The 21,718-nt window shown below is 36.6% G+C and overlaps 2 protein-coding genes and 2 long non-coding RNA genes across 4 annotated transcripts; 3 read left to right on the forward strand and 1 right to left on the reverse strand.

The window, feature by feature from the left end:
• Positions 1-114: 114 nt before the first annotated feature.
• Positions 115-2,523, forward strand: LOC103833485 (F-box/LRR-repeat protein At3g58930-like). Its single transcript, XM_009109568.3, has one exon. The coding sequence runs from the start codon at positions 252-254 to the stop codon at positions 1,170-1,172; it is 921 nt and encodes a 306-aa protein (XP_009107816.3). The 5' UTR covers positions 115-251; the 3' UTR covers positions 1,173-2,523.
• Positions 2,524-9,090: 6,567 nt separating this feature from the next.
• LOC103833455 lies at positions 9,091-9,795 on the forward strand. The gene is made up of 2 exons (XM_009109540.3): positions 9,091-9,352; positions 9,483-9,795. Exons 1-2 carry the CDS (start codon positions 9,224-9,226, stop codon positions 9,597-9,599), a joined length of 246 nt encoding a protein of 81 aa, XP_009107788.1. The 5' UTR covers positions 9,091-9,223; the 3' UTR covers positions 9,600-9,795.
• Positions 9,796-11,613: 1,818 nt separating this feature from the next.
• Positions 11,614-19,630, forward strand: LOC117127245. The gene is made up of 2 exons (XR_004450152.1): positions 11,614-13,404; positions 13,488-19,630. It is a non-coding gene; the product is annotated as an uncharacterized LOC117127245 (long non-coding RNA).
• Positions 12,703-21,685, reverse strand: LOC117127246. Its single transcript, XR_004450153.1, has 2 exons — positions 18,989-21,685; positions 12,703-18,589 (listed from the first exon to the last, which is right to left on the reverse strand). It is a non-coding gene; the product is annotated as an uncharacterized LOC117127246 (long non-coding RNA).
• Between the last annotated feature and the right edge of the window lie 33 nt (positions 21,686-21,718).

The raw sequence follows: 21,718 nt of genomic DNA on the forward strand, positions 1-21,718 counted from the left end.
CTTCTAAATTGAGATTTGCTCCTCATTATTTTGAGAGCAAGTTTTTTTCTTGGTTTTCAATCACTATTCCAACAGCTCTAGAGTACATGGAGCAGGGTTAATCTTGACAGCCAGCTACTGGGGCAACTAGTCTAATGCAAAACGACGTTACTTTCATCTTCGCCTTCAGTATATGTAAATCATACAAAATTCGAAAGTAGAAAGCAAACCCTAAGACTAGCTTTACTGCGTGGAAACTTATTACAGAGTAGATGGATCGTATTAGCGGTCTACCTGACGAGGTTCTTTGCCATATATTGTCCTTCCTTCCGACAAAGCTTGCTGCTTTGACATCTGTTCTATCAACTAAGTGGCGCAATCTTCTTGCGTTTGTCCCTAATCTTGACATCACTTGTCATATTAAGATCGTGCCAGTAGATAGCATTTATTATGGTATTCCTAAGGAGATTATGTATGGAATTATGCTGAGCTTCAGGGGTTTTATAGATAGGGTATTGGCTTTGCAGGGTGATTCTTCCATTAAGAAAGTCTCCCTCAACTGTATAAACTATGTTCATCCAGATCATTTGGACCGTTGGATATGTAACGTGCTGCGTCGTGGTGTTTCAGAACTTGAAACTGCCATCTATGATCAAGATGGTGATGATGATTTTAATTATCTTCTGCCTCAAGAGATGTTCGTCAGTAGGACATTAGTCAAGTTGAAATTAAGCGACGTTCAGTGGTGGCCTGGAGCGGAAGGAACTTTTTTGCCAAAGCTTAAAACTCTAGCTGTTAATGGACATTGGTTTTGTCCGGATAAGCTTGGGATGATTCTCCCCGCTTTCCCTGTGCTTGAGGAATTATACATAGAAAGCATTACGTGGAAAGATTCGGGTGACTCAGTGTCAAGTGCAAGCCTCAAGAAGCTCACTATCCATGCCAATGGTTGTCAAAGCATGATAGCACATATTACAACGAGCATGAGCATTTCTTTTGATACTCCAAGTCTGCTCTACCTTGAGTATTCTGATGAAGTTGCGAGCTACTATCCGAAAGTTAACTTTCCAAATTTAGTTGAGGCAGTACTCGACCTTAATATACGTGATCTTGATTATATGAAGCTATACAGAGAGCGAAATGATGATGGGTTAAGGAACTATGAAATTTGTGTAAGCTCATGGCCGGCATAGGAAATGTGAAGACACTTACGTTTTCTTCTAAAACTCTCGAGGTAATTAAGTTTCTATTTTGTTTTTCTCTTGGAACATGAAATCATTATAAAGCCATGTTAGGTAAAGTAAAACTTTCTTAATCATTTTTTTTTTCTTGTTACAGTTGTTTTTTTATGTGCTTTGAATCGATGCCAGCGTTCAACAACCTCAAAATGTTACGAATTAGTGGGAGTGTCCACCCAGTGGGATGGCAAGCAATGCCGGTTTTCTTACAGAACTGTCCACATTTAGAAACTGTACAAATGGAGGTACCAACTTGGCAAAAAACATTACCATAGTCATAGATAGAGGTCATTCTTCAAAGTCCCTTATTGTATCTTTTTTTTTCTTTCAGTATCTCTGTGCTTGGGACTGCATTTCCCTGGAAGAGAAAAGTGGTTGACTCATATCTAGAGATGTCAGTTGGGCTGTCCATGTCCAAAGGGCATGTCCAAATGGACAAAATAGTTTATTGGACATTTTTTTAAAGCCCAAATTGTCCAAACCAAATTGTCCAAACCAAATTGGCCTTTCGCGGGGTCCAAATAAAATTGGACCATTTATACTAAATTCATTAAAAAAAATAACTTGTGCTTAAAAAAAAATTCAGAGCATAAGCAATTCAAATGTTTTACACATTCCAAAGCATAGACAATTTCATATATTAAAGTTCATACACAGATAAAAAATCTAAAGCATTAAGTAAACGATGGTCTCTTCTTCTTTATCTTCAGCCTCTCCTGAAACACATAAGTTGAAACTATGAGTTTAATCATGTCACGTAGCCATCAATGTAACATGAATGAATGATACCACAAGCTCAGACAGAACACAACAGCAAGCAATATAACAGGTACATTGCAGAAACATGAATGATACCACAAGCTCAGACAGAACACAACTGACCAGTTCATTGTAATAAGTACACAACAGGAAGCAAAACATGTACATTGCAGAAACATGAATGATACCACAAGCTCAGATAGAACACAACTGACCAGTTCATTGTAATAACACTAATGCTAGCATCTTATAAAAAATGAATTAGATCAGACAACCGCAAGCTTAGACAGAACATACTTAACAAGTTAGCTATCAGTTCACAATGATAACTAAAAACATCAAGTTTTAAGCGTGATATTCATCAGCAACGAACGAAAGCAATACCTTTAGTTGAGTCGAGTCCTTTTCTTTCCACTTTCTTCTGCTTCCTCATCTAAGTCTTCCTTATCTTCCTCATCCAAATCACATCCACCTACAAAACAAGAGAAGTTACTCAATAGTTTCACATATCAAATACTCAATTATAAATTCAACACTCACCAATTACTTCATAACCACGAATCCAGTTTCTAGCACAGATCAGAGCTTCAACATTTGATGGGAGAAGTCGGCTCCTGTACTTGCTGAGAACCCTATTTCCAACACTAAAGGATGACTCAGATGACACTATTTTTATTGGGATGCATAGAACATCACAGGCCATTTGAGACAGCTCCTTAAACCGGCTTGAGTTTTCCTTCCAGTACTTGATGACATCTAATTTTGTATTTGCTAACATATCAAGCACAGGTTCACTTAAATACACATCCAAAGCAGATTTCCCTGTTCCTGCTTGTTGAGTGAAGAACGCATAAAAGCCACCGTAACCAGCTGGTAAAGCATCTGTTTCTGCTTCTTGTGAACTCTGAGCACTAGTACTCTTCTTCTTGTAAACTCCATACAGCTTCACAATCTTTTTGCGTATGTAATCCATTTTTGACTTACAACTTGCTGGATCAAGACTGTGGTAGCAGTACTCCAAAACCTTAAACTTCATCCTAGGATCTAATACTGCTGCAATGGCTAGAATGTCGTTATACTCATCCCAGTACTTATTGAATTTGACCTTCATTGAAGCCACCATTTCACAAACCACTTCATCTTCACAGAACTCATTTGATCCCAACCAGCTCTGAATTTTCCATACTTCCATAAAGTACAGATTCGTTGTAGGGTAAGAAGAGCCAGAAATAAGCTTTGTCATCTGATAAAACGACTCTAACAAACCACAAATCAGCCCAGCTCTTAACCACTCTAACTCTGTAGGTAGACTCTGGTAACTTGTCTCAATTTCAGCAAGATTCTTAAATGCTTCTTTGTAGTAAAGAGCCCTAGACAACATCAGATAGGTTGAGTTCCACCGCGTAGTAACATCCAAGACTAAACCCCCTTTCTTAACAATCCCAACAGTCTCCACACAGCCTTGAAACAACAGCTCTCTAGACTCAGTAACTTTGACATACTTAACGCTGTCTCTGATCTTCTCCAAGGCCTCACTTATCACCGATAATCCGTCTTGGACAATGAGGTTCAGAATGTGGGCAGCACACCTGATGTGAAAGAACTCTCCACTGCATACTAAATCCTTTCTAAGTTGCCTCTTGATAAATCCTTGCATGTTGTCATTAGAGGAAGCATTGTCTACGGTTACTGTGAAGACCTTCTTCTGCAACCCCCATTCTTTAATCAGCTCCATTAGTTTCATGGCAATGGCCAGACCAGAATGGGGTGGAGGGAAAGCACAAAAGGAGAGGATCTTAGCTCTAAGGTTCCACTCAGGGTCGACGTAGTGGGCAGTAAGACAGAGATAGCCTTCGATTGTGATTGCTCTCCATAAATCCGTCGTTAGACAGATCCTACCCGGAACTTCACTCAACACCTACCTGAGCTTCATTTTCTCCCTCTCAAAGATCTTAAAAACATCTGAAACTTCAGTGTTTCTACACCAGAACTTAACGGTTGGGTTGACATACAAAAACGCTTCCCTAACCCTTCTAAACTCAACGAAAGCGTAAGGGAGATCATGCTCGAGAATTGCCACAGCAATCATTTCTCGAAATACCATCTGATCAATCTTCTTAGCCCCAACTAGGGCACTACCAGGGTCTTAGAGCAGAGTCTCGAATGGCGAAGCAAAGTATTAGTTCCACTTTTATGCAAGTCTAGGAAGTAATAGTGCTTACAGTAGTTGCAGACACATTTAAATTTACCATCAGGCATCTTATCTCCTTCTATTGTGAAGTAGTTCCAACACTTAGAATGTCTACGCTTGTGTTTACCTTTCACTATCTCGGCTGTACTCATGAGAGACTCATCCACCACAGGATTGTTCTCGTCCATTTCCTGTTCTGAATCCTCATGCTCACTCATGTAGTCATCATCGTTGTTTAAACTCATGATATCCATCTGAAAGCAAACAAGACTCATTAGAAACAAGCCTAAAACGTTTAAGCGTGAGAATCATTAGCAATGAAAGCAATAGAACCACAAATCCATCAGTTATAAGTACACTAAACCGTCAACAGAAACAACACATAATTACTATCATCTTTATACTTTACTAGAACTCATTAAACTCAAAGCAATATCAGCATCCTCTTCCTTTTCAAATCCATCAGTTATAAGTACAATAAAAAAATCACGACATGATAAAACTGGATTCAAAGATCACGACATGATAAAACTAATCATAAATACAATCAGTAATAGAGCCTGTTTAACGTGATCAACTATGGCAACCTGTGGTCCACAGGCTGTGGATCAAGGCAGTAATTTCACTGTAAGATGAAACTGTCACCTGAGACAACAACAACAACAACTGAGGTCTGAAAGCATTCGTTTTTAAGATCACTGAACTCCAGTTTCTCTGGAGCTTAAGAAGAAAAAAAACCCAGTCGCGAGTCCATAAGATTAACTAAAAAAAACAATTAAGAAGTAGAACCAATACGAGCTTACTAATTACTACAAAAACGAACCACATTTTTACTCCAAACCCTAAACTAAGCATGACAGCTTGGTCGACAAGTTTCTCCAAATCCTTGGAATCACACTCAAGTTTCATCACATCACAAAAGGCATGCACAAACTTCACAATCAGACCCATTAACTAGACAATCAAACAAACCAAACCCAGTTGTTTTGATTTACCTGAAAGAAAGAGTCGAATGTTCTTCGATCTAGGAGAGTGAAACTCAAGCTGTACACAATCAGAGAAACCCATCAACACAAACCCATCAAGCTACATCAAGCTGAAGAAGAAGAGTGTTTCAATTTACCTGAGAGACGAGAGCTTGAGCCGGAGACGGTTCTTTGATTGGAGACGATTCAGACGCGAGAGTGAGAGGCGGGACGAGAGAGCTTCTTCGATCTAGGAGAGTGAGAGAGCCGAGACTCTGTGGAATCACAAACCCATCAAAATAAAAGAAATCAAATCGCAAAAGTGAGTGAGGATTGAGGAGAATGAGAACATACCTGAAGGCTGAAGCGAATCGAAGACAAGATAGAGTGAGAGACGGAGAGTCCAAGCAGAGAGAGGAGAGTCGAGACAGAGAGACACGGCTCCAGAGACGGGGAAACGAGGCGGAGAACGGAGAGGGACTCGCGACTCGCGAGAGAGAGATTGGAGAAAGTGAGAATCGATTTCAATTTTTTTCCCCAAATGTTGCAATCCTAATTTTTTAAGATTATTGGAAGTCCATGTCCAAATGGGTAAGCCCAATAAATTTGGGTTTAAATGGTTTTTATCCAATTGGACAACTTAAAAATTTGGGTCTAATTTGGTCAGTCCAATTGGAATTGGTCATGGGTAAACCATGGTTATGAAGCCCATTTGACATCCCTACTCATATCTTGTCCAGTGGAAAAGATAGTGGAAAAGATACAGATTGAAATATTTAGAGGAACTAAGGGCGAGATTGGAACGGTGAAGCATTTGTTGGAGACTTTGTCGTGTTTGAAGGAGATGACGTTATTTGCCGGAAGGGATTATCCTACAGATATCTTTGATCTTGTTGTGAAGATGGTGAATCTATGCAATGGGAGTTACCAGCTGTGGTGAAAAAGGCTTCCTGGTGTGTGATTCGCCCGATATATGAAGTAGACTCGTAGTTTGAAATAATTGGAAAAGTAGGATATCTGAAATACCGAACAGAATCCGAAAACGTTGTATTGAATCCATACGAACTGAAATATGTAGGATATCTGAAAATACACCTATCACAATTAAAATTTTAATTAAATTATTTATTTTAAGATTTAATATCTAAAATATTCTAAAATATTCAGAACTATTTAAAATACCTGAAACACATCCAAAATTATCCAAAATAGTGATAACTAAGCAGAAATTCAAAAGGACTATAAAAAATATTCAAAACATTAGAAATTATCTGAATTCCACATCTAAATATCCAAACTGAACCAAATTTATATTAATTTGAGGTATTGATCATGTATTATTATAATTTATATGTCATATCTTATTTTTAATTATGGATTTTAAGAGTTCTAAGAGCAGGATCATTGATGTATCAGGTGGTCTTAAAGCCCCAAAAAAACATGTGAGAAAAATAAAGTTCATTTTTCATATGAAAAACTGCCAACCGAAACTGAGATATTCATTCTCCCGCTGTCACACACTGACTAAAGCATTTATTTTTAAATGTTGGAATTTAATTACATAACTAAATTTTATTGAGATATTAATTTTATATTTTTGAGAAATTGTCTTTGATCAACGATGCTAATGCTCTAAGTTATATTAGGATTTTTAAAACTTTTTATAATTTAAATGGGTATCCAAACTTAGAACAAATCTGCGCAAAAAATTGAATCAGACCCAGACTGTTATTTATAAATTTCAAATGGTATGAATAGACTCAAAACGAATCTGAATTGATACTCGAATGCCCACCCTAACTTATTTTGTATTTAAACCAAATGAAACGAGCTTGTGTTAGAATCAAAATTTTATAAGCTTTTAGACTGAATAAAATGGTTGTTTAATGTAAAGAAAAATGTGGAGAAATACTTTTTGGTCTCTAAATACATAATCTTATTAAATTTAGGCAAATAATAAAAAAACTCACATTAGAAACAATATTATTATTTTTATATACATAATAGATTTTGACCCACACGATTTAAATGCGAGATGACTTTTTGGTTAATATTTTTTGGGTTTAAAAGCTACTACGGATTTTTGGTTAGATTTTAATATTTAAGTTTTGATGTTTATAACCGATTCTAATTTATTTGACGTCTCATATTAGATTTATTGTCCCATATTTTATATGTACTTTCAAAGAGTAAAATTAATTATTAGTGTTTTAAGTAATATTGATTTATTATATCGATTGGTCTTTTTGTTTGTCTAAAAACATTATTGTTGATTCAGTTGTTAATTTTGTGTTGCTATTAAAACACGCTTACTATAATAACATGTTTTTTATGTTTTTTTTTTAACAAATTCACAATATGAATTATTTTGATGTTTTATATGATTAAGCTACGTTGCTTTTGTCATGTGGTAAAGGTTTGATTCCCCCTCCTCTAACAAATTTTTTAAACAAAAAACGAGTTAACGGACGTTTAACATTTAACGGAAATAACAGGTTTTTGCACAAAACGAATAGATTAGATATAAAAATTCCCTCCTTCTAACTTTTCCTCTGCCTTCTCTCTACCTTAATTAAAACTTAGATTCGTATCTCCGGCCGACGGTGAGAGCTCTCTTTGCCGCCGTCGGTCCGGTCTTGTGTTTCTCCTTCGATTTTAACTTGCATGTACCTGTCTTGGCTTTGAATACCTCTGATTGTAGTTCGAGATTCAGATCTGCAGATCTTGATTTTGGAGAGGATCGTTGTTGGCATTGGTTCTCTTGAAATCGTACTTCCGGTTCTGGTTTGCCTTTTCTGTCTAACCTTGTTCTCTCTCTGTTTGGGACCATCTGCATGTTTAAGAATCCTCTCTCTCTCTTGGTTGAGCGAAAGTATTCTCAGATCTTGCTTGGTCGGGTTGATTTGATCTGCATGCGTGTTTATTTCTTGCTTCTTGTGGTGGATTGGCTGAGTTTGGGAGGATGTGCTTATCCTTGGTTTCGCTTGTGACGGGTCAGTCTTGGATGTGTGTTCTTCTGTCCGCTTCCGGGTTCTATCTTCTGACTCGTTTTCAAGGATTTGGGGCTTTGGCTCGTTTTGCACCTTGCGTGGAGGTCGAATGTCAAAAAGTTGGGTCTTCTTCTTCCTCCTGGGTTTAGGTTTTGCGGTGTCTTGTGGCTCGTCAGGCAGTGGTCCGGAGCAATATAAAGAGATGCAGACTTTCCTTAATAAAGTTCGCTTGTGGGTGTGTGCTTATGTCTTCTTTCCTCTCTTGGCCTGTCTCATTACTTGGGTGTTTTGTTATTATGATCTAGTTCTATGATCAGTCTTTTTCTAAGCTTGTGTGTATTATGTTTTGTTGTATTTGCCGAGGCAGGGCCGGCTTAAACTTCTATTGGGCCCCTAGGCAAATTTTTTTTTAAATTAATTATAGATGATTAAAAATAAATTATGGATCCTTGATAGAAAAAAAAAAATTTTTTGGACCCTTTTTTATAGTTAAATTTGTATGATTTTGGGATGGGCCCTTGACCATTGCACTGCTCACCCTCTATTTTGGGCCGGCCCTGTGCCGAAAAAGTTCTTTCTATCGGTCTTAGTCTCCAGAGTAAGGTCCTGTTTACTGCTGGCTTAAGTTTCTAGGAGTTGCATAACTAGCTAGCTATGTATCTCATCCTGTGTAACACCATGTTTCGTTTCAATGAAATCTGTTAGTGTTAAAAAGAAATATATAAAAATTGAAATTTATAAAAGATGGGAGTATGATTTGGCATTGTTCGGGTGGGTATGAATTGAACATATGGTCTACTTTAGGTAGGAAGTGGCCGGAGACTTGTTTGTTTATGATATAAGGTGTCTTTGTATGTGTTCTCGAAAGCTTTTTCAAGGGTTGATGGAATCAATGAATGACTCGATGAGGCCAGGCCCAAAGCTCTTTTATTTAGGCTTCGATAATTATAAAGAGGCTTTGATTGACATGCTTGGTCTTACACAAGCAATACACCGGCCCATTAAAGTAGACGAATAGGCGGCTCTGCCCCTGATTTCTCAATCGAAAAACCCTAAAAAGCTCGTCGTTGGATCCAATCTGATCTCTGGGAAAGGAAAAAAATGTCGGCTGTAGGAACATCGAAAGGGATCTTGGAGATAGCCAAGTTCGGTTTCTACGTCGCTGTACCTATCGGTCTTATGTATACATTCGCCAACAACAGCACCAATATCAAGAAATTCATGGGAAATGTAATCTCTCTCTCTCTCTCTCTCTCATTGAATATCATCTTGTTCGATTAGAAAACATGTGTGTATTATGACCTGACTTGTTTCCTTTAATGCTAAATGGATTCAGTTATTTATTATTTTGGTTTTGCAGCGATCATATGTTGTGTACCCTGAAGAGGCACCTCGACCTCCTTCACCCGAGGAGCTACGAGAGATGGCGCGAGAGCTTGCCCGTAAGAAGAACATCCACGGAGTTGATGACAAGTAAATAATCTGATAAGGTAATATGCAATGTTGTTGATTCCTTGTAAGATCATAAATGGGATGTGTAAACTCAATAATGAGGAAGAACATGCGTGTTTTGTTTGCTAAAAGAACCTTTTGTTACATATCTTGTGCTTAACTATACACATCAATGATTTGAAAAACAAGGTAATAATAACAATGTTGGTTCTCAGTGACATTAATGCATCATATCTTGTGGTTCAACTATCTTGAGTGGGAAACCCTTTCATGAAGTCCATATTCAGATTGAATTCCATATTTCTCTATTTCCCCTGCAACTTCTGATCAGTGATATTAATGCATCCATGAAGACAGAGAAACCTCAATGCTTTCACTTTTTCTCCGTGTGAGGGAGATTATGGAGCCTCTTGCACTCTCTGACACTTGTTCGATCGCTGTTCCGCTTAAGACCAGTATTTTCACCCCATTTCCAATTACTGTAATGTTTGGGCAGTAAGCAAGCGTGAGATATGTATAAGCTTCCCCAGTAACAAAGACAAAAACACTCTCCTTGCCTTATAAAGAAGGTCTGGGACTTCAATTAGATTCCGTGCATCTGTTTAGTTTCATGTGTCTAGACTTCCAAGTTCCTGACATACAAAAGATAGCAAGACATTTGTTTCGTGTAAAAGACAGATAACAACACTAAATGAAAAACAACACATGGAAGTATAGTACCTGACATCTGCTCCATAGTGTTTCAAGTCTTAGAGTTTGAAGACTGACTCTCGAGAGTAAGCCTCCCAAGTATTCGTGCAATTAGACGGCTCTGTTTCTTGTGTAATTTATGGTGCTATTCGCAAGGAGGATATGTATGGAACTATGCGGAGCTTCATGGCTTTTATGGAAAGGGATTGGCTTTGTAGGGTGATCTTTCCATTAAGAAAGTATCCCTAAAGTGTAAAATCTATGTTCATCCAGATTATCTGAATCGTTGGATACGCAACGTGCTGCGTCATGGTGTTTCAGACCTTGAACTTTTCATATTTGGTGAAGATGGTCGTGATGATCTTGATTATCTTCTGCCTCAAGAGATGTTCGTCAGTAGGACACACTGGTCAAGCTGAAATCAAGCGACGTTCAGTGGTGGCCTGGAGCTGAAGGCACTTCCTTACCAAAGCTTAAAACTCTAGTTATTAGCCGAGATTTGCGCTGTGCCTGTAAGGATAAGCTTGAGATGCTACTTCCCGCTTTCCCTGTGCTCGAAGAGTTATACGTAAAAAACATTCTGTGGAAACCTTGGGGTGATACAGTGTCAAGTGCAAGCCTTAAGAAGCTAAGTCTACATGCCGAGGGTTGTGAAAGCATGACAGTACATGTTCCAACGAGCATGAGCATTTCTTTCGATACTCCAAGTCTGCTTTACCTTGAGTATTTTGATGAAGTTGCCAGGGACTATCCGAAAGTTAACTTGACAAGTTTAGTTGAGGCTGTACTCGACCTTAAGATACGTCATTATATAATGCTAGAAAGAGAGCGAAATGATGATTGGTTAAGGAAATATGTTGTTATGAGATGTGGAAATTTGTGGAAGCTCTCGAGTGGCATAAGAAATGTGAAGACACTTACGTTTTCTTGTGTAACTCTCGAGGTAATTATGTTTTTATTTTGATCTCTCTTGTAGCATGAGATCATCAAAGACATGTTAGTTATTATTAAAAAAAATTATTAATGATGGTGTTTTATCTTGTTTCAGTGTTTTTTTTCTGTATGCTTTGAAACGATGCCGGTGTTCAACAACCTCAAAACGTTACGAATTAGAATTAGGTCCAGCAGCTCTCGGGGATGGAAAGCACTGCCGCTTCTCCTAAACAACTGTCCACATTTAGAAACTCTACACATAAATGTCAAAAAAGCATTACCATATATAGATATCATTCTTCAAGTTAAGTCCCTTATTGCAGCTTTTGTGCTTTCAGCGTCTCTTTCTTTGGGTCTCCATTTCACGGGAGGACAAAGATCTTTGGCTCACATCTTGTCCACGGAAAAATATACAAAGTGAAAGTTGTGGAGGGACGACGGGAGAGATGAGAATGGTGAAGCATTTGTTGGAGTCTTCCCCGTGTTTGAAGGAGATGAAGATATTTGCCCTCAAGGATTATCATACAGATATCTTTGATCTTGTTGTGAAGATGGTGAATCTCTGCAACGAGAGTTACCGAGTTGTGGTGTTCAACTTCTTGTGTGTGATTCATCGTATAAAATGAACCAGATTCGTAGTTTGAAATAATATTCTAGGAATAGTCTAAAGAGTCAACTGCTTGTTTTGGTATCTAAACCTCAAATAATATTTAGTTTAATGCTAGCTAATACGGACCAAAACAGGTTCCTTTAGAATACATCTCAATTTTGAGAAGATTCATATATACAACAATGACTCAGATTTAGAGGTCCAGCGATCTTTTCTTTAAACTGATACATTATTTTTTTATGTTTCATGTTCATAGAAGCGAGGTAATGTGGACTATTGGGAGATTAACTCCAGATGTCCCTTTGACTCACGAAAAATGCTTAAATCTTCCATCAATAAAATATAATTTTTTATTTATTTATTTTAAAATACAAAAATAGGCTAAATACATCTATAACCCAAACAAAATCACATAATTACATGACCTGTTCACACAAACCCAGCCCACCCAAACATGAACCCACCCAAACACATACAGGTATAACCTTTTTCCTAAACCTAAACTCTGCGTTTGGACAAAAAGAAAACAGCAAAAAAAATTGTCCTGTCTTTCCCTTCTCTCCTCTCTTTATCCTCGTGTTCTTTCTGATTTCCAGAAACGGCTACAAAATCGACAAACTCATCGTTTTTTCTTCTTATTCTTCTTCTTCTTCTGTTCTAATCAAGACTTCATCTTCTGAATCGACATCCTTCATCCTGGTAAGTGATTTCTTGACCTTGACTTTCTTGTATTTTGTATTTAGGTCAGATAAAAACTGGGGAAAACTTGTAAATTGTAGACAAAAAATTTAGTAAGATCTTAGTAAGCGAGATTGTGGTTTGAAATTTGGGAAAACATCTTGAAACTGTAAAATTGGTATAAATTGGAACAAAAACCAAGAGCTCGCGATTTTTATGGGTTCTTTCTTACTGGATCCAATTGGTTTTCCTGGTTTATTGTTTGTGATATGAAACCGAAATCTCTTTGACTGTTAGGATAAATGTAAACTGAAATGGAGTAGGTGATTTATTGAGTGAATGAAAGGTTTGAGATAAGGCAAAGTAATAATTCTAGATTATGTCTAAATGTGTGTTGTTGTGTTGTTTTTGGATGTTCAGAGGAAGTAGATAATGGCAGGTAACCGTGGAGGAAAAAAAAAAGACTGCAAAGAAAAGTGGAAAATCCACAACAACTCATGTTGCTGAAGAGCATGTGGAAGAGCTATCAGACGGAAATAATAGTGATGATCTATGTGAACCCCCCTCTAAGGTATAATATTCTTTTGGTTTTAGTTGAATAAAGTGTCACTGGTTGTGTGTGTATTGGTTTTATTTTAATTAAGTGCTACTGTTGTGTATTAGTTTTGAATTGAAGTTTTATTGATGTTGGTAGGAGTAATTGAGTTGTTGTGATTAACATCTTGTACAGGGAATGAAGGGCCTAAAAAGAAAGTGTCCATCTACTGGAGGTGGAGTCTTCAGTAGAACTAGAGCTAGAAAGGCGGTATCAAATGGGAATGAGCCGGTTAGAGAAGAGAGCAATCCAGTGAGAGGAACGACTGTAGTTTCGCTCTCACTTGATACCGAAACTGAAGGCATGTCTGATGTTTCCTCCAAGGTAATTTTTGCATTCATTTTAATCATTCATATTATTAGTCTTACTAGTAGAAAATGACTGATACATATATATTTTGATTGCAGGAAATGCAACCACCACAGCCCCTTGAAATGTACTTCAAGAACACCAGTACCTGAAGACTTGCAAGATTCAAACCAAGTGCCGTGTGAAGAAGACAGTTGATGTGATTAAGGAACTTAAGGAGGAGGTCGGCTGGTTCACAAGCCATTCTCAGTTTTGTCATTTCTTCTACATGCCTGATGAAGAATTCCTGAAGCTCCAAGGAATGTGGATGTTACTGCTGCGCACCATTCGTATTGAAGGAGAAGATGCTGCATGGTTTGCGGTGAATGGTGTGTCCATCCGCTACTCTATGAGGAGCATGACCTCATCTCTGGCTTGGACTGCCATGAGTATCCGAGTGGACATTTGAAGCTCGGGAGTACTAAAATTGTGGATTATTACTTCGGTAATAAGAAGAAGATCACCATAGAAGATGTGAAGCAGAAGCTGCAATCTACGGGGACGGCATGTAATGATAGATTGAAGATGGCTGTCCTGTTCTTCCTTGGTCGGGTTAACAGAGGAAAGACGAAGGATTCTGCAGCATTAGACCCGTTCATCTTAAGGATAGTGGACGATTTGGATGTTTGCAGAAAATTTCCTTGGGGTCGTCTAACATTTAAGGATGCAATAACGTAGATTAAGCATGTAATGGAGCTTCTGAAGGGTGAAGTGCACTATGTAACCGACTTTAATGGATTCATAATTCCATTAGAGGTAAAGCATACAATTTAGCATGAAGTGAAATTTTTGTTATTTATAACCGAAAATCTGACACTGTGACACTTCATTTGTGTAGGTTTTGGCTTTTGAGTGTATTCCTAAGCTGGAAAAAAAATTTTGAATCTCTTCAGACGGCGCCAGTGGAGATTGTCCTAGGATGTGCAAGAGTCGGTTTACAAAGAGTAGCATGAAAGGTTATTCTTTGGAAGATACATATGCTGCGGTTGGAAAAACAAAGGTATATCTTTATTTTATTTAGTAGAAAATAGCAGAATATTTAAACTGATATTTCTGAATGTTTTATTTTCAGGTTATTAATAGTGTGTTGATTCCAACGGTGGATGAGGAAACTTTGCTGGCTCGTATCATTGATCTGGAGCCAGAGTATCATCGTGAGGGTAGCACACTGGCTAAATGTGAAGCAGAAGAAGATTTGGTGGAAATAATTTTATGAGTCAGATGTTGCTACACGAAAGTTTACAAAGACGGAAGACAAAGAAAAGGTGACGATTGTAGAAGGTTCATCTTCTAATTCTTGTTTGGAATCGATGTTGAAAGGTGTGGAAAACAGGATTGTGAAGGCTATGGAAGAAGGATTTTCTGGAATTAATTTAACGGTAGAGACAAAGCTGGAAGCTATGAACTGGACTATGGGTAAACTTGAGAAGAACCAGCGAGTTTTGAAGAAAAATGCCAAGAAAATAGAAGACAGGTTGACTTCTATTGAAAGCAAGGGAAATGAGGATGAGAAATATAGACAGTGGAATGATTTTGATTATGGTAGAGATCATGGGAAGGATAGAGAGATGGCTGAGGCAGAGAAGGATAAAGAGAAGGCTGAGACAAGGAAGAAAAACAGTGAGAAAGACGAGGAAAACAGTGGGAAAGATGAGGAAGACGTGGAAAACAGTGAAAAGAGTAAGAAAGACGAGGAAAACAATGAGAAGGGTGAAGAAGAGGAAGAGCAAGAACATGAAAAAGACAAAGAAAACAGTAACTCTGTTGAAAAAGACAAAAACACGTGGAAGAATCATATGAAGAAGATTCTCTGTTAAGGCTTCATGAAAGAGTGAGTGTACAAGCAGAAGAATTCTGGAGGACAATTGATGATGAGTCTGACGATGAGAAAGAGGCTGAGAAAGAGGTTGAGAAAGAGGCTGAGGAAGAGGGTGAGAAAGATGGTGAGAAAGAGGTTCGAGAAGAGAAAGAGGCTGAGAAAGATGGTGAGAAAGAGGCTGAGAAAGAAGAGAAAGAAGAGAAAGAGGCTGAGAAAGAAGAATCTAAGGGAACTCCTACCTCTACCGGGTTAGTAATCATTACACCACATGGTAGAACTAAAGTAGCAGCTGCGAGGAAAGTAAACACTACACCACCAGAGATTGTTGTGGTAATAGAGGAAAAAACCACTGAACAAGAAGCCATGGTAACTGAGCAAGAAGCTATTCAGACTGAGATTGTTGAGCTAGCTGAGTAAGAGGCTGAGATAGAAGCTATTCAGACAGAGCAAGAAGTTATTCAGACTGGGATTGTTGAGAAAGAGGCTGAGATTACTGAGAAAGATGCTGAGGTAGCTGAGAAAGAGGATCAAGATGTGGATGAAGAGGAGGAAAAACTTCTTTCCTCTGCTTTTTCCTCCTCTTCATCCACATCTTGATCCTCTTTCTCAGCTACCTCAACATCTTTCTCAGTAACCTCAGCCTCTTTCTCAACAATCTCAGTCTGAATAACTTCTTGCTCTGTATGAATAACTTCTACCTTAGCCTCTTTCTCAGCTAGCTCAACAATCTCAATCTGAATAGCTTCTTGCTCAGTTACCATGGCTTCTTGTTCACTGGTTTTTTCCTTTCTTATATAATTACCACAACAATCTCTGGTGGTGTAGTGTTTACTTTCCTCGCATCTGCTTCCTTAGTTCTACCACATGGTGTAATGATTACTACTCCGGTAGAGGTAGGAGTTCCCTTGAATTCTTCTTTCTCAGCCTCTTTCTCTTCTTGAACTTCTTTCTCAGCCTCTTTCTCACCATCTTTCTCAGCCTTTTTCTCATCGTTAGACTCATCATCAGTTGTCCTCCAAAATTCTTCCGCTTGTACTCTCACTCTTTCATGAAGCCTTAACAGAGAATCTTCTTCATCTGATTCCTCCACGTTTTTTTCGTCTTTCTCAACAGAGTCACTGTTTTCTTTGTCTTTTTAAGGTTCTTGCTCTTCCTCTTCTTCACCCTTCTCACTGTTTTCCTCGTCTTTCTCACTCTTTTCACTGTTTTCCTCGTCTTCCTCATCTTTCCCATTGTTTTCCTCGTCTTTCTCACCATTCTCACTGTTTTTCTTCCCTGTTTCAGCCTTCTTTTTATCCTTCTCTGCCTCAACCATCTCTCTATCCTTCCCATGATCTCTACCATAATCAAAATCATTCCACTGTCTATATTTCTCATCCTCATTTCTCTTGCTTTCAATAGAAGTCAACATGTCTTCTATTTTCTTGGCTTTTTTCTTCAAAACTCGCTGGTTCTTCTCAAGTTTACCCATAGTTCAGTTCATAGCCTCCAGCTTTGTCTCTACCGTTAAATTAATTCCAGAAAATTCTTCTTCCATGGCCTCCACAATCCTCTCTTCCACACCTTTCAACATCGACTCCAAACCAGAATTAGAAGATGAACCTTCTACAATCGTCACTGTTTCTTTTTCTTCTGTCTTTGTAAACTTTCGTGCAGCAACATCTGACTCATAAAGTTCTTTCCACCAAATCTTCTTCTGCTTCACATTTAGCCAGTAGTTCCACCTATCACTTGTGCTACCCTCACGGTGATACTCTGGCTCCAGATCAATGATACGAGCCAGCAAAGTTTCCTCATCCACCGTTGGAACCAACACACTGTTAATAACCTGAAAATAAAACATTCAGAAATATCAGTTTAAATATTCTGCTATTTTCTACTAAATGAAATAAAGATATACATTTGTCTTTCCAACCGCAACATATGCATCTTTCAAAGGATAACCCTTCATGCTACTCTTTGTAAACCGACTCGTGCACATCCTAGGACAATCTCCACTGGCGCCGTCTGAAGATATTCAAATTTTTTTCTCCAGCTTAGGAATACACTCAAAAGCCAAAACCTACACAAATGAAGTGTCACAGTGTCAGATTTTCAGTTATAAATAACAAAAATTTCACTTCGTGCTAAATTGTATGCTTTACCTCTAATGGAATTATGAATCCATTAAATTCGGTTGCATAGTGCACTTCACCCTTCAGAAGCTCCATTACATGCTTAATCTCCTTTATTGCATCCTCAAATGTTAGACGACCCCAAGAAAATTTTCTGCAAACATCCAAATCGTCCATTATCCTTAAGATGAACGAGTCTAATGCTGCAGAATCCTTCGTCTTTCCTCTGATAACCCGACCAAGGAAGAACAGGACAGCCATCTTCAATCTATCATTACATGCCGTCCCCATAGATTGCAGCTTCTGCTTCACATCTTCTATGGTGATCTTCTTCTTATTACCAAAGTAATAATCCACAAACTTAGTACCCCCGAGCTTCAAATGTCCACTCGGATACTCATGGCTGTCCAAGCCAGAGATGAGGGCATGCTCCCTTATAGAGTAGCGGATGGGCACACTATTCACCGCAAACCATGCAGCATCTTCTCCTTCAATACGAATGGTGCGCAGCAGTAACATCCACATTCCTTAGAGCTTCAGGAATTCTTCACAGGCATGTGGAAGAAATGACAAAACTGAGGATGACTTGTGAACCAGCCGACCTCCTCCTTAAGTTCCTTAATCACATCAACTGTCTTCTTCACACAGCACTTGGTCTGAATCTTGCAAGTTTTCAGGTATTGTGTGTTCTTGAAGTACATTTCAAGGGGTTGTGGTGGTTGCCTTTCCTGCAATCAAAATATATATGTATTAGTCATTTTTTACTAGTAAGATTAATAAAATGAATGATTAAAATGAATGCAAAAATTACCTTGGAGGAAACAACAGACATGCCTTCAGTTTCGGTATCAAGTGAGAGCGAAACTACAGTCGTTCCTCTCACTGGATTACTCTCTTCTCTAACCGGCTCATTCCCATTTGATACTGCCTCTCTAGCTCTAGTTCTACTGGAGACTCCACCTCCAATAGATGGACGCTTTCTTTTTAGGCCCTTCATTCCCTGTACAAGATGTTAATCACAACAACTCAATTACTCCTACCAACATCAATAAAGCTTCAATTCAAAACTAATACACAACAGTAGCACTTAATTAAAATAAAACCAATACACACACAACCAGTGACACTTTATTCAATTAAAACCAAAAGAATATTATACCTTAGAGGGGGGGGGGGGGTTCACACAGATCATCACTATTGTTTCCGTCTGATAGCTCTTCCACATGCTCTTCCACATCCAAAAACAACACAACAACACACATTTAGGCATAATCTAGAATTATTACTTTGCCGTATCTCAAACCTTTCATTCACTCAATAAATCACCTACTCCATTTCAGTTTACATTTATCCTAACAGTCAAAGAGATTTTGGTTTCATATCACAACAATAAACCAGGAAAACCAATTGGATCATGTAAGAAAGAACCCATAAAAATCGCGAGCTCTTGTTTTTTTTTCCAATTTTTACCAATCCTACAGTTTCAAGATGTTTTCCCAAATTTCAAACCAAAATCTCGCTTACTTAGATCTTACTAAACTTTTCGTCTACAATTTATAAGTTTTTCCCAATTTTTATCTGACCTAAATACAAAATACAAGGAAATCAAGGTCAAGAAATCACTTACCAGGATGAAGGATGTCGATTCAGAAGATGAAGTCTTTATTAGAACAGAAGAAGAAGAAGAAGAAGAAGAAGAATAAGAATAAGAAGAAGAAACGATGAGTTTGTCGATTTTGTAGCTGTTTCTGGAAATCAGATAGAACACGAGGAGAAAAAGAGGAGAGAAAGGAAAGACACAACAATTTTTTTTCTGTCTCCTTTCTGTCCAAACGCAGAGTTTAGGTTTAGGAAAAGGGTTATACCCGTATGTGTTTGGGTGGGCCGGGTTCATGTTTGGGTTGACCGGGTTCGTGTGGTCGGATCATGTAATTATGTGATTTTGTTAGGGTTATAGATGTATTTAGCCTATTTTCGTATTTCAAAATAAATAGATAAAAAAACTATATTTTATTGATGGGAGATTTGAGCATTTTTCGTGAGTTAAAGGGGCATCTAGAGTTAATCTCCAAGTTATGCAGATTTTTTGATTAAGTACACATATGCACACAGAGGCAGGATTTCACTGTAAGCAAATTTCTGGATCAGTTATGACCAAACGCAAAATGAGCTGCACTATGCCATGCGTTAAGACATTATGTGATAGGATTCATCATCCTACCACACACTAAAATTCATAGATATGAAAAAGGATGAAATACTCACCAAGTAAACTATAAACTAGATTTTGATCTGCGCAACTGCGTGGATGTTTAATTTCATTTTTATAAAGTTTTTTTCTACATCGATAATGGTAAATATTCTAAACATTAACCATATTTTTAAATGTTTATAGTTTTTTGAACAAAATAATGTCAACATGTATGGTCTTCTTCTTCTTTTATTTCTTCTACCATTTTTACAGATAATTTCATAATTTTCAAAGTCATATATTCGTTTGTTCGTACTCCATAAAGCTTTGTATTATATATTTAAAATTATTTTTCACAAAAAAAAGTATATCACAAAATAAAGTTGCACATTCTATTCATAAATTTAGATTGAAAAGTAAACTATGCAGTTATAATATAAAAAAAAAGTAAAATTATATTTTTTATAAAATATTATGATATAAATTTCAACTATTCATACTAAAACAGTATAGGGTTGGGTCATAAATCTTTTTAATTCCAAAATTTTAGAACCTCTTAAAATAAATTTAAAACTTTGTAATTATAATTTCTTTTTAAAAAAAATTGTTAAAAAAGTTTATCCCATGTTATTGTTTATTCCTAGAGTTTGACCTCTAACCGTCTGAAGAGCTTGGGAAAGCTTGAGATTTTGAAGCTGTGAACTATGAACTCAAATTGAATAACCAGGCAAAACTTTGAAAAAATTAGGAAAACTTCAACTGATTTGGTTAGTATAACTGTTTAGGACTTAGTAAACTTTGACTGTTTGATTGTATAACTATGAACAGTCCAGTAAAAACTTTGAATGTTTGATTGTTCGGTTTTTCTATGGAGTGCATGTTCCAGAGGAGGAAACTGAAGCCATGCAATTGATGAAGATGTACTTTCCTCCAACTGAGTATGTGAAAGTAATTAAGATTTCATCAAAGTGTATATTAGTAAGGCGATAAGTCTTCTAACGAAAGAGCTGAATCGGACAGATCATTGGACTAGTTCTACAAGCATCCACAGTTTATAGATTTTTTTTCATTTGAAAACACACACAATACAAGTGGATAGGAATGTGGATGTTTGTTCTTCTGAAATATGAAGTACAGAAAGAAATGGAGTTATGGTTCATTGTCAATGGCGTTCCAATCTAATGCTATCTCAGAGAAATGGGTCCTATTTTTTTATTTTATAAATGTATTTAATACTATTAGAAATATTTTATCTATATATATTCTAGTTTTTATTTTTTGATAAATATATATATATATATATATATATTCTATTTTAGTATTATATAATACGTAACTCTATAATATTATTGTTCATATTTATTATTCGGTATTATTAATATATAGTGATTTGTTTAACACATTTTACTTTGTTATTAATTTATATTACGTACTAATATATTTTCGAGTTAGGTAGAGTAAAATAACAATATGAAATAATTAAATAGATAACCTTCTCCAAAATACGTTTTTCTTTAATTTATACAGTTTGCTATAATAAATTTTTAAATTTTATTTATATATATAATAGAGAATATATATGTTTAAGATAGTTTATATTTACATATTGTGTTTAAAAAATTATACTTTAACATATATAATTTTATTATTTTACGGGATTTATAAAGGGATTTATAAGTAAAAACACTGTTTTGTTTAAATAATATATCCCTATTATTCTAGTAAATTTTATACATAATAGCATCAATCATATTATTTTATTAAATTTTATTGTTGTAGGATATTTTTTGGATGTTATGATATTAAGTTTTCATTTTTATTTTTAATTAAGATTTCAAAATATTTGATTGCTTTAGCTTCTACAACATATATAGTTTTTTTTGTGGTCATTTCAAAAAGTTATTCCTTATCATATATGATTTTTGTCTTTCGTAAAATTAGAAATATTATCATTTTGAGTTCAAATATTTATTTTCAAAATTTTTTATTTTGTCAAAAAAACTTTTTTTTTTTGACATCTGTCAAAAAAACTTTGAAAAATTACACTACTGTTTTTGAGTTTGGAAGATTACACGAATTTTGAATTTGTTTTTGTTACTACATTAATAAATTAAAATTTTGAATTTTTGGTAATATTTTCTAAATTAATCTCAACATATTTTGTTG

The sequence above is a fragment of the Brassica rapa genome, chromosome A08 (assembly GCF_000309985.2).
Source record: "Brassica rapa cultivar Chiifu-401-42 chromosome A08, CAAS_Brap_v3.01, whole genome shotgun sequence".
NCBI lineage: Eukaryota > Viridiplantae > Streptophyta > Magnoliopsida > Brassicales > Brassicaceae > Brassica > Brassica rapa.